The 14,013-nt window shown below is 37.8% G+C and overlaps 1 protein-coding gene across 1 annotated transcript in view; it reads left to right on the top strand.

Annotated features, from left to right (window-relative positions):
• The window catches only part of RIMS1 (regulating synaptic membrane exocytosis 1), a 305,714-nt gene that overhangs the window by 136,727 nt on the left and 154,974 nt on the right, over positions 1–14,013 (top strand). Inside the window, exons 10-11 of the mRNA XM_041410580.1 lie at positions 8,679–9,019; positions 11,206–12,077. Of these exons, the coding sequence (XP_041266514.1) occupies positions 8,679–9,019; positions 11,206–12,077 (1,213 nt within the window). The remainder of the gene's footprint in view (positions 1–8,678; positions 9,020–11,205; positions 12,078–14,013) is intronic.

Genomic DNA, 14,013 nt, shown 5'->3' with positions numbered 1-14,013 from the left:
CAGCTTGTTACATCATCCATAAAAATCTTTGTCTTAGCATGATAGTCACTCTGCTGTATTTTCAGCTCATTCCCACCAGGAGTATTCCTTAACTGCCAGCCATTCTCTGTTGCCTTCTATTCCTATTTAGAGCCAGTAATAATCCTCCTCTTCCTCACGGCCCCTGAGTTTTTGCATCATGTCTTCATAGTGCTCTGTTAGTCTGAGCTCCAGCATCTCTTGCTGTGGTTCCAGGCAGTGTCTGTAAGCGTTGCTCCTTTCCTGTGTTCCTTCTCCTTTTCCCTGAATTGCCTCTGCAGGCAGAGGTGTCAGCAGAGATCTCCAGGTGACCCCATGCTCCTGGTGGCTGTCAAGGCCAGTATGTTTTCTCATTAACTCAGCAGTGATAGGATTGTACAGGTTGGGAGCCTCAAATACTTGTTTTAGGTAGACAACCTCTCAAACCTAGAGAGGATGCCATCAGCTGTGCACACCTTACTTCAGCACAGGATAGAGAGACCTAACCTCTGGAATCTCTGGAGATGTGTGCATATATATACACAGACAGGCACGTACATCATATAAATATAAGACGACTTGGTTCTCACTATACCATATTGGAAGTTTTCCAGCACTCAGTCACTCCACCAGCTTTTGGTAGAAGTAATCTTAAGCTCATGGATAGCTGAGGAAGCAGCTCTGTTCATAGCTATGTTCATATATCATAGTGTGTACTCTGGGAATAAAATGGGACAACATGCTATGGGCTTTCCACAGTCCCTCATGTGAGCTCAGAGCCTCTCCACTCAGATCTTCAGGTTATATGTATGGTTTGCTTTAGGGCAGAAACCTGTATAAGATAGTGAGACAAGAAAGAGGCAGGCCTTCTAGTAGTACAGTATGTAACATAGCTGAAGAACAATAAGGCTGTTATCAGTGCTTTATTCGTTAGCGTTTCATAGAGTTTTTGATGTTTGAATGTGCCTCTGGAGATCATTGAGTCCAAATACTTGCCTAGAGCAGGTCCAAGTAGATCAGGTTACCAGGACTGTGTTCTTTTGGGTTTTGAATATTTCCAAAGATGTAGAATCCATAATGCTATTTTTAATATTTTTTGGTGTATCACTAACAATAAAAAAATCTAAATTTATTTAATGTTTATCAATTCCCCTATGACCTACACCAGTCCATGACTCACTTGCTTTCCTTTCCATGAGCTTTTTATAAAAAATTATGTTTATATATATAAAAGATGTATTATATAAAAGAAGAGTATAAAAAGATAAATAATGGTGCTGTAATGAAAGCTCCCACAGAAATGATGAACATACCCATCCACAATTAAAGACAGTCTGGTTCTGAGCATTTCTATATTTTTACTGCAGTTTGTAAATGTAGAAATGGATAAACAGAGTTGTCTCTGTTTTATGAATAGCAACTAAAACTTTATGTCCATCCTGACTGTAAAGCTGTTTCATGCCATTTATCTTATTTTGTCTGATTTCTGTAATGTAAAAAAAAAAAAAAAAAAAAAAAAAAGTGTGTTCTATGTGTATCTGTAACTATGAGAACCATGCAGTGATTAAGAGGAGAACAGCTTCTGTGGCTCATCAAGGCAGCCAAATGTTCAAATAGATACATAAAACTTTTTAGTTTTTTTTTTTTTTTGAAGAAGGTTAGAAGAATACACAAAAATTATCTGTGAGATAATAATTTCTAGGGTAACTTAATGGTCTTTGAAAAATGGAGATTGATGTTACAGAAAATGTGACTAGCAATTCATGGCTACTATGTTATCAGAAGAAACCAAAGGAAATTCAGCCCGGAGAAATAAAGTTGAAAAAGTATCTAAGCTGTGAGGAAAGAGACCAAAGCTATAGTCTTTTCTTTAGAAGATCACACTGTAACTATGCCAATGCAGTTTTGGTGGTATTTTGTTAATACTAATTTCTTTGTGTAGCAGATTTAGAAAAGAACTTGCGGGGGAAGAATATTTAAATTAGTGTATGTAAATGTGCTGGTGTGAATTTTTAGATACAACTACCACCTTCACCACTAGTGATTTTGTTTTCTTCCTTGAACTCCAACGATATTCTCAGAGAAGTACATTGCTATAGTGTCTGGAACATGGCAGTGTGCTGTTTTAGAGGTGATATTTCATATTGTTACCTTATAGTTGCCTAAGTGTCTGAGTTCCAACACTCAGTTTGCTGCAGGATTATTCTAGTAATGTTTGATTTCTGGGAACGTTGTTGGCAGCTTTCTGAAAGATTGGCAGCAGTAGCTGACAGATTTTGGCAGAAGTGCATGTGAAGAAAGTCAGGTGTTTTTTCTTGTCTTTTTAAAATCTTAAAATGACTAGTAACATTGTTGCTAACAGCAATGGCAACAAAACTAGCCTGAAATGCCTTTTTGATGTTAACTCCTTGAATCACTGCTCCACTGCATCTCTTCCTTCTTCTACAGGCAGTTTTTAGCTGTGGATTTAGGAACCTAGGCCAGGAACATGATTAGGATCAGTACATGAACCTTGTGCCCAGTTGCCTAAAAGTAGGCATCCGATGCCATTTCTTATGCCCTGCGTACATAAGACACGTACATGTGACTGGCACATGGGACCTGACTCCTGTGGCAGTGAGCTGGGGTGTGCTGACTTACTGCTCCAGGCTCTAGGCACTCATTAGACATAGGATTTTATTTTATTTCACTGTTTCTACGTGAAAGTGAGTCGACTCCCTTTGGCTGGAGACCTAAATACCTGACATGCCTATAGTCATTTTAGTGCAGACAGAAACAATTTAGGGATCTTAATTCAATCCTTATTTGTACACATAGAATGTCATTTGAAAATGTAACATCTCAATAACTGAAAGGCAAGCAGAAAAAGTGTAGGAAAATTGTGCAAGTGGAAAATTCTGGTAAGGCAGACTTCTAAACATTCCTTCTGGAAGCTCTCAGTTAAGCTTGTAAATTGCACTATAGGCTTTAAGGCAACAGGTAGTTCTGTGAGCAGCCTCATTTCTTGTGAATGTGTCTTGTGGTTGAATTGCCATGTCAATTCTGTGACGCCAAAAGAGATTGCACCAATGAAATATTTATAGGAATTTTATAGAGCTGCATGTTTTATGTAATTTTTAAGAATATAATGACCTGAAAACTTCCATGCCTGTGCAATTTTTTATTGCCTTTGTCCAGTGGGGTAGCACATTATTGTAGGGTGTGGGCAGAAAATAGGGAAGAGCCCAATCAGCTGTCTGCAAAATCTTCCTTTTCTTGCCAAACTGGAATAAAAATATCTAGCTGAAAACCTAAGTTCTGAAGAAAATCTGTTCTGGAAGAAGCAGATTCCATAGGAATGGAAGAACAGAGTACTAAATTAAAATGGCTTATTGTCACTGTCCTGAAATGGCTGAGCCCTGTATGTCTGATGACCATCAGCATGGGCAAAGTGGTCCTTTCCCTGATTGGAGAGGTGGGCAGCAGAGAATTTGCGTAGTCCTGTTGAACACTTCAGTCTTGGGAGAGGCTTTAGAAAAATCAGAACCTAGACTCCTCAGTTGCTTCTATACTAATAAATTAAACATAATCTGGGACTATTCCCAAGTTTTAGAATACCAGTGTGAGTAAACTGACACAAGGCTACTTGGCACACTCTTGGTCTTCTGTCTTTAGCATTTTCTTATCAGCTTTTCCTGGGCAGTGGGGAGTTGGAGTGCTCTGTGGTGCCCCTCCAGGAAGCAACTTGTTTGAAGCCACCTTGCTTTGAAATAGAGCAGAGATCCTGGCCAGATACTGATTATTTTGTGTCATTTGGCTTCAGTGCTCAAAAATGTTTCTGTGCAAGTCTGGTGTGCTAGAATTGGTGTCATTTCAAGATGTAGTTTAATGGGAGATGCTGAGACAGGGCTGTAGGTAAACATACCCTTATCCCCATTTGCCTCTGTTTCTGGTCGCATGATTTCACTACTCATCATTCCCTCCATGAAAAAAAATAGATGTGACAGAGAATGAAACCAGTTTAAGAAAATACAGATAGGTTTCTGCAATGTTTTTAGATACAAGTGGCTCCTGGGAGAACCTGACCACCAAGAAACAGTATACAAGTGAGTGTGTGGCACAGGGAACCCTCCTGTGGGCAAGTAAGGGAGAGAACAAAGCCAGACAGGAAGAAAGGAGAACAAGAGAGGAGGGAGTTGGGGGGAATACCTTCCCTTTTGCTGAGCAGGAGCTATTGGATGCATCCAGCTGTCTGTACATTTTGAAAAATATATTTAATGTAAACTTGGACTCGTGAGCACACATTCATTAGGAAGGCAGAGTTATTTATTTATTAAGATTTTGGACTAATGTAAGTATTCAAGCAGATTTTCAGCTTTATTTATTTATATTTTAATAGAGTGAAGCGAGCGCGACATTTTAGCTAGGATTTTATTACAAAAATCATTTTGATATAGCAGAAGAGATAAATGCAATGCTGTATAATAATTTCATGGTTTGCTGCATGTTTTTATATTATCTCAGAAACATTAAGTGGTGCATAATTTAACTTAATTTTATGAGTGAAAATTTTGTAGCAAGTAATTGTTATAATTTCTTCTCTTTGACTTTCAAGAGATAAGTTGTAGGGTGATGGCAGAGCTTTGCTGAAGTTAATGGTGCCTCAGGCAGTGTAGAGGGTCTGCCTAATTAGGTCTGTCTGAAATAACTAGTGTCTTCCAAAAGTGCATAGAAGGAATGTAAATTAAATCAACAACCTGAAAAAATGTTGTGTGTACAACATTTATAATTAAAGTAGTGTGAAGGTTCAGTAAGGAATAGCTTGTGGCCTGCTCTGTTAGCACACTTGTTACCTAACTTGCTGCACAAGGATGAAGCAAGATGCATGGGAGACATCCTAACTGTGGGATTTCAATTTCTAAACTCAGGAAGCATAAACCTCCTTATGGACCCTCCTCAGAATCTGGGCTTGGGTGAAGGATTTGGGGAACTTGCTCTGACCTCAGTCTGAATTTTGCCTGGCATGTGTCACATAAATTTGGTATAGCTTTTGTGCCCCCCACAACATGACTTTAGCTTACCAGTGCATGTTTGGAAGTTTCCAAATTTGAATTTGGAAAAAAGCCTTTCTTCTGCATCTTAAAATGCAGGTTTGAAATACGTAATTATGTATAAATGTTCTTATTTTTGTAAATGAAAATGCTTTTTCTGTGTGTGTAGTTATATATATATATATATTCCTTACTATGGGCTCTTTCAAGTTGGAATTTCATGTTGTGTTAGTACAGGAATACTGTTCCTCCTCATTGTGGATCACATTCAGCAGTACCTGTAAGAGTAAGTTTGAGGAATATTTTTTCTGTGAATGAAATACTCTGTATTCCACATGAAGGCAAGCATGGGATCCTTCTAGCATGTTTTCACGCAGCCTGTCAAGTTTCCACATGAATCTGTGTGGGAACTGTTGACCCACGTGTGCTGAGTCCTGTGTGTGCCACTGGTCTTTTTTGTTATGCAGCAGTAAAGCCCAAAACCCTTTGCTATGCTGTGAAAATGCACCTTTTTCCAGAGCCATGCATATGAACCCTTTGAATGAAGAACCCCCTTTTACTGGCTCTTTTTAATAGCTTCACATGTGAATTTGCATTGACATGTGCAAGGATGCAATAAACCAGAAACAAACACAGAAACAAAAACCAGGCTCTAGATGTCTTGAATGACTTACTGTAGCACTTCATCAGAGCTCACTGTCCAGAGGAGAGTAAACAGAAACTATTTTTGGAGTGACAGGCCAGAGTAAAATTGTCTTACACTCTTCATTTTACTGATGCACCGCGTGGAGGTCCAGAAGCCACATTAGAGAGCTGTAATCCTTCATCAGAGCATTTGTTTGGTTGCCTAACATCTGTGGATTGTTAAGATAAGTTATTACATGGACCTGCTTTAGTTTAGATTAGTTTGGACCACATCCCAGTATATTCAATCAGGATATAATTCCTGCATGCTGCTGAATTGCTTGCTCCACATACTTCTCTAAAAATGTTTTTCAATATACAGTTTTGTCACTGAAACTCTTCTGTCACCTCAATTTTTGATTTTTTTTTCCTCTCAAAGAAGAGCTTTTATTATTTTTCCTTTTGGACTGAATAGCTCTCAAGGCGACGGTAGCATTTTTTAATTCCTGAAGAGATTCCTAAACATGGGTGGTAGTATAGCTTCTATGTGAGTATAATACAGATTTCCTATGTGTGTAATCTGTGGTGATTGCTATGTATTGTGTCCAAGATGCAGAGTTTAAAAATAGCTGTAAGAAAATGGGTTTGTATTTACTTGTCTAGTATTTCTTCTTTCAGTATTCTGTATTTTCCGAGTCTCTTTGTGCATTAGCTATTCTCATTTGTTTGCATCTCATAATATTTTGCATAAAATTAATTACAGTATCAAGGGTGATTATGCAAATTACAGTATTTTCTTGACGTTTATTACATAATTTATACATATTTAAAATTATTGAATACATTAAGTTGTAAAGGAAGTATGTTACTGGGCTTGCATATATACACATGTATACAATTTAATTAGGATAATTTACTTTTACTTAATTATTCCTTATCCTTTAAACAAACTCTAGTTGATTAATTTTTTTATTAACACTTTTTTCAGGTAATGACATTTTTTGTTAGTGACCCTGGTTTATAACATTGACATAGATTTTATACACAGACACATTTGCATGCACACTTTTGCTGTCTAGTGAACTAACAGCTGTGGCAGATCCCATAAAAGCATTTTAAAATATGTCTTTTTTCCTTTTAGTCTTGCTGGCTTTTTTGAATACCTGTTATAATAATCTGATAGTCTGTTCTATTTAGAACACATAGTCTAATAAACTGAATTGCTGGTTTTCAAGGTGTACTAGATGAAATCAATTAGACATTTTGGAATCGAGGGTTTTTTTTGTTTTTTAAAGGTCTAGAATTTCTCTTTGTCAAAATTGTCATTTCTATTATCCTACTGAGTGTTGTTTGTTTTTATCATGATATATGTTTATGCCCCTGTTGGAATAACTGTAGCTTTTGATTAAGGTTGGGTCTTTTTAAATTAAAGTATTAGCAGATACTTTATTATCCTTCTTAAAAAGAAGAAATATAACAGTCATCTTTTGATAAAGGTACAATCCTGACAGAGGGTAGAGAGTTGGATGTCTTCTCTGTGTGGTTTGGTCAAACAGTGCAGGACTGCACTTGGAAGTTCTGTTGTAGTTTTCAGACCTACAAAGATAGTCTATTCTAGAGTGTTTTAAATAAAGGTTTTAAATTTATTATTTTAAATATGTGAAATGCTTAAAGTTTTCATTGTGCCTTGTAAGCCATGCCCTACTTCCACAGGCCAGAAAGTAAAAGAGCTCAGTAACAGAACTTTGTCCTGTTTCAGTTTCTTCCATTAAGTCTTTTTTTCTTCTTCTTTTTAATTTTCAGCAGTGTACAATTTTGTGACTGTTGCATCATTCCTGTATTTACAAAATAATTCAAGCATATTTTTCCTTCCAACTTCTGCCATTCTTCTTAGCTTCATTGCAATTTTACCCATTCCTATATACCTTCCATATTAAATGAAGAGAGTTTCTTTACCATTTTCCTTAATAATAATCGGCTTTGTTTCCTCTCATCTCTATTTTTATTTTTGACAAAAAATCCTCTCTCTTCTACATCCTTCATACATTTTGCCTATTTTTTTTCCTTTCTGAAAACTGCTTTTTATTTTGTCTAAATTTTGTCTTAAATTTTCACATACTTCAGTCTTGATTAACTGTTTATTTTTCTCTGGTGAGTTGCTCCTGTACATAAGACAGTCTCTACAGTATACAGGCTGGAAACACAGAGTCTTTCTTTAATGTGTGTGCTCCTGTGTATGTGTGTGTAAGGAATTAAACCCCCCAATTTAAAAAAAAAAATCCTAGGCACCACAGTTTAGTTAAATTGTGATTTACAGGGGCACGTGTTTGTTAATTTATTATTTGCAGCTATCACTGAAAGAGATAATGATGATAATTTTCAAGTAGTACAAAATATGGTACTTTTGCATTCTTTTCATTGATGTATTTGGTTTTCTGTTAGTAGATGTCTTAAGGTTTTACTTTACACCTCTAAGTAGTTGCAGTAGGTGTAGCTAAAATCATTCATGGTAATGAATTTATTTGCAGGATAATGTTGAGTTATTTAATGTGAGAAAATTAATTCATAAGAAAATACCATGTCAATTTTCTGTGACCACAGAAGTTGGGAGTTAGCTGGGCAGGACACTGCTCCCTGAGGTACAAGTCCTGCTTACAGTCTGGTGGGCTTGTCTGTCCTGACAGCGATCCACACCAGTGGAAAAAACCCAACCCACTCCCCGCTGCATCAACCCCCCCAACAAGCACTGCTCATGGTGTCTGTTCAGAGGAGAACTAGGGCTGGGCTGAGGGAGGATTGCCACAGGTAGGACTGATGTATATTGACAACACATTTTGGAGAAGCTCGCATAGCATGTGCCTGTAGGATGCTTGGCTCTAGCCAGTGGAGCAGCATGTTCTGGGTCCTGTCATGGCACCAGCCTCGCTAGCTCAGAGAGGCAGAGGTCGTACCTGCTCGGCGGGAGTGAGCATGCATGCCGGGCTCTGGGAGACAGCTGCACTGACTCTTCTTGTTGTCTTCAACTAGGTTATGTGGGTATGCAATTTATGTCGAAAGCAACAAGAAATCCTAACGAAATCTGGAGCGTGGTTTTTTGGAAGCGGACCACAGCCGTCGCCCAGTCAGGACGGAACGCTGAGTGATACGGCGACGGGCGCGAGCTCGGATGCACCCAGAGAAAAGAAAGCAAGACTTCAAGAGCGATCGAGGTCACAGACTCCCCTAAGTACAGCAGCTGCCTCATCACAGGAAATCTCTTCTTCCAGTGTGCAGCCTGACCGTAGGAAAGGAGCAGAAGTGTCGCAGCCAGCTATGGGCCCGGACCAAAAGCAAGCTTCAAGGTCTAGAAGTGAACCTCCAAAGGAGAGGTAATGCTTTCTGTCTAGATAGAGCCTACAGCGCTAAATGCTAGTTCAGCTGGGCCTTCTGTATGTTTACTACTGTGCCAAACCAAAAAGTAAATTGATTTACTGACCAAGGAAGGATAAATTTTTGCTAGCAAATACATTGTCTATTTTGGTCTGTGCAACAAAAATGAGGGAAAAAAGTATTTTGTGGATATTCCTATATACTTCGATGCATTTTAATGTACGCTTTGAATATAGAATTGTAGGTTACTTTTAAATTTTAAATTTGACTGGTATTTCAATGTTATTAAGCAAAGAGCAAGCCTTTAGCGTTCTTGAGTTTTTAAAGCAACACTCTCCTGAAAAATCCACACCTAAGCAATCAGAAAACACCCTGTGGAATCCTTTTGGATAACTTTATGTTTTATCTTGTCATCAATAATATTTCCAGTTTTATTGTTAGAAACAATACAGTTAAAAGACCTCATTTACATGTGTGAAGTTAACATTCGTGTAGAACAGCAATAGTACCATCTTGAATGCATAGCAAGTTTGCAAGAATAAAGCAATCAGAAGCAAACTATTTTAAATGAGTTAAAGAGGTAATTCCTGAGCTGCATTCCGTGTGATGAATGGGTTGAGGAGTAGCAAATCAGGAGAGGCTAATGCGATGAAACAGTTGCTGTTCCTTTGGCTGCTGCCTGGCAGATGGCAGAGCAGTTGAGGAGGGAGCCTGTGACAGCAAAACAGGAGTCTGCCATAGAAGATTCTCCAGATTCTGGCCAGAATGGTTGATGATTTTTTTCCCCCTAACTACTGGAGCTGAAAATGGGTGATGAGCAGTGGCTAGTAACTTACTGTGTGTGTGAGATCTGTCTGGGTTTAACTGTATTAAATTCAGGTTAGTGTTACATATATGTATTGTGTAAGTGATGCTCTCCCATAATTCTGTTGACTTTTGTCCCTCAATGCACCTCGAGCAGCTGTAACTTCTAGGGCAGGAAAACACTTTAGATTTCTGCTTTGCTGTCCAAAATTGAGATGTTCATATTCATTATACAAAATTAGTGTTTTTTACTTGTCACTGAGAATTTCAAATGAATTCCAGGCATTCTGATTAAAGACTATCTATAGTAAGCTCAGGTCCCATTAATTACCAAAAATTCTGGAGGAACAGGAGATGGGCAAAAAAAAAAAAAGAGAAGGGAGCTTAATGTGGATGATGTCCAACTTTGTTCTTTGTGAGGGTCTTTGATATGTAATCCAAAGATGTGTCAGTTGTGGAAGGCAAGATTCAGTGCCACAGAACATAGTCCTAGTGACTTTGTCCTGGTGTGTATTCTTCTCAAATACATTGTATAGCTGTGTTCCTCCTTCTTCAAAATCAATGGATTCATATGTGAACTGCTAAATGAAAGGGCAGTTGGAATGATTAGAGAAATAAAAATATCCAGCATAAGGGAATTTTATGATTATTTGGCTTCCTTATTGGCTTGCAGAATATGAAAGAGAAAAAAAATCACGCAACTTCATTATTTACTGTTTTGTACTTATGTCTGCATAGAGAAATAATCTTCTCATCCTCTTTTATTATTGGAGAAAGGAATACCATTAATTTATCTCAAGCAATCAATTTGCTTTCCTTTGCATGCTTCCAAAACTTTTAAAGTTTCAAAGATAAACTTGTTTAAATATTATTTCTGGATATATTATCTTTTGAATTTTTTTATATCTATATTACTTCTTTCTGTGATATTATTGTGGTAGATACTCCATTTGGTGGTATTTTTATCTATGCTGTCAGGGCACTTGAAGTGAATTGTGTGGTTAGTCTGTAACTCTCATGACTGCTGCCATTAAAATGCAGAACATACTCCAGTACTCTGTCATAATGCTGCAGTTACTACAAAGACAGCTCTGGGTCTTCTTGCTTACGTGGGTAAATTATGCATGTCAATATTCTTTTTTGATTTTACTCATTAATTGGACCATTCATAATTTATGTTTTTGTGGACTTTGGAAGTTGTTTGCTATTGAAAAATAAAATTAAGATGGTAGGATTTATACATTTAATTTGTAGTAATGGATTCAGTATTTTCTGTTTTGCCATTGCTTACCCTTTTTATGGATTTGTTTTCCATAACTGTATGCAAATATTTCTATTTTCCAATCAATTCTTCATATTACTGTACTCCTTTTCGTTGTAGGAAGAAGGCAGTATTGGTTTCTGACCAGAATGGCAAAGGTGTAAAGAGTGAGCGTAAGCGTGTGCCAAAATCCTCACTTCAAAAAGAAGGACCAACAGATGACAGGGAGCGTAAAGAGCGGCATGAAGGTAGAAGGCTGGAGAAAGGCAAGTCACAGGATTACCCAGACTTGCCAGAGAAACGTGAGGAAGGCAAAGTGCCTGATGATGACAAACAAAGGAAGGAAGATGAATATCATACCCGTTACAAGAGTGACCCCAATCTGGCAAGATACCCTGTAAAACCACACCCTGAGGAGCAGCAGATGCGCATGCACGCCAAAGTTTCTAAAGCACGACACGAGAGAAGACACAGTGATGTAGCTTTGCCACACACAGAAATGGAGGAAGCGGAGGTACCTGAGAATAAATTAGGAAAACGCTCACAATTACAGGGAACTCAGGACAGAAAATCTCTTGTGGAAACTCAGAGGTCGTACTCTATAGACAGAACAGGTGATGTAAGAATTTCTGTTTCTAAACAATTAACTAATCATAGCCCACCAACTCCCAGGCATAGTCCAGTTCCTATAGAACACATAGAATACAAGAACCACGATTCCTTTATAAAACAGAGCCGCCTTGATCCTAGCTCTGCTATTCTCATGCGAAAAGCAAAGCGGGAGAAAATGGAGACCATGCTAAGGAATGATTCCCTTAGCTCTGACCAGTCGGAATCAGTGCGGCCATCCCCTCCAAAGCCTCATAGAGCAAAAAGAGGCGGAAAGAAAAGGCAGATGTCAGTTAGTAGCTCAGAGGAAGAAGGGGCATCAACACCAGAATATACTAGCTGTGAAGATGTGGAGATAGAAAGTGAAAGTGTCAGTGAAAAAGGTAAGGACTTTTCTGTATATTCTGCACATGGCCATGATTTGGGGAAAAAAAAAAAAATCTGTATTTTTCTCTCTCTTTTCCTCTTTTTAATCATACACTTTTTCCCCTTGCCTTTCTTTTTTTTGCCAACTGAGAAGTGTCTTATACCTGACTACATGTGCTTTACAATGTTTCCTTTTGCATTAGATGAGGTGGTTACAGGCAGCATCAGCTGATGAGTTTCCTTTTCATTCTCTTCCCTCTTTCACCTGGAAGTGACAGAATTCAAGGGTTCTGGTCTACTCTCTTGATTATATCTATACTCCTTTGGTCGTTACTTCATTCTTTTGTCTGTATGTAGAACAGTTTTTTGTGGATGGATTGAAATTAAAACTGACTTCTGTAACAATCAGAGGAGACCATTCTAAAGCATCATAAGATATGCAAATTTTTACCACATTTAATAAAATATCAAAAATCTGCCAGAGTTCATTGTTACTAAGGACAAGCAGATATGGGGCAAAGGGAGTAGAAAAGAAATGAGAATTGACAAAGTTGTTGTCTAGATGAATTTTCTCTTGATATCTCTAGATATGGGGCAAACTATGTAGAAAAGAAATGAGAATTGACAAAGTTGTTGTCTAGATGAATTTTCTCTTGATATCTCTAGATATGGGGCAAACTATGTAGAAAAGAAATGAGAATTGACAAAGTTGTTGTCTAGATGAATTTTCTCTTGATATCTCTAGATATGGGGCAAACTATGTAGAAAAGAAATGAGAATTGACAAAGTTGTTGTCTAGATGAATTTTCTCTTGAGCTAAGAAGTATGTTTAAAGTCTGTTATTTCGGTTTGTCTTCATCTGTTGATGGTAACACTCAGCAGCAAGGAGTAAGCTGTAGTACACTGTGTGCTTTTAAACAAAGTCTTTCTTCTGGCTGAAGAAGTTAATCAAATTTAGGAACTGTAAGCAGATAAAATAAGCATTGTCAGAAAAGACTGTGGCAGAATTTAGCGACAGTCTTAGAATCCTGCTTTGTCTTTCGGTGACAGTACAGTGAGCTGAAAGCTTTCCGTGTCTTTGGCTTTTAGCTCCTTAGTTTAACTATCTGTGTTTGTACCTTGGAAGTTTCTTGCTGGTATTTATACTGAAAATGGCAAAGGCTTGTCTGCATTGCCTTTTAGTTTCTGGCAGTTTCCTGATGTGTCTGTGATTCGTATATGCTAACCTGTCTGTCTGTCTTTATCTGTTGTGGTCTCCTAGCATCACCTAAAGCTCCAGGAGTACATAGCAAAGATAGCAGATTTCTCTCCTATCCCATCTGAATAACTGCTTGTTTTAACTTTCTAAGCATGAGCTTTTCCATTCAAAATATGGAAACTTGGTTTTCTGCTCATTTTTAAGGAGGAATCATATTCTGAAAGGTGGTGATCATATTCTAAGGAGGTGATCATATTCTAAAACTTTATTCCAGAGTCCACTCAAACACTAAAAAAAAAAAATATCACTTATTTGACTGACTTTTGTCAAATACTGGAATGTATTTCATTTGTACAGAGATTTGTACAGTCTCCATTCTTGGACATGCTCAAAACCCAAATGTCCCTGAGCAATCTGCTCTGCTGACACAACTTTTGAGGAAGGGTGTTTGAACTGGAGACGTAACAGATGTCCCTTCCAGTCTCAACTATTCTGTCTTTCTAAGACAATACATCTCTTTCCCTCATTTTGTGGCAATGTTTTAAGTTGACATTTGCATTTGTGTAATTTTCCCTGACTCCATTTGTTGGTAGTAGAAGTCAGTAATGTTGTGTTTCTTTTCATCTTTGTCTTTTGCTTTCATTATGCTTATCATTTTGAGGTTGCTTATGAAGTAGACAGAATTTCCCATAATTAGTGTAGGTTATTCTTATAAACTGAAAGGTTGTTATGTAAGTCAAGTCCAGGCTGAAAGG

This window comes from Onychostruthus taczanowskii, unplaced genomic scaffold (genome assembly GCF_017590055.1).
Source record: "Onychostruthus taczanowskii isolate IOZ18803 unplaced genomic scaffold, ASM1759005v1 scaffold33, whole genome shotgun sequence".
In the NCBI taxonomy this organism is placed as follows: domain Eukaryota; kingdom Metazoa; phylum Chordata; class Aves; order Passeriformes; family Passeridae; genus Onychostruthus; species Onychostruthus taczanowskii.
Note: the sequence above shows the minus strand (reverse complement) of the source record. Positions and strands in the feature narration are given on the sequence as shown.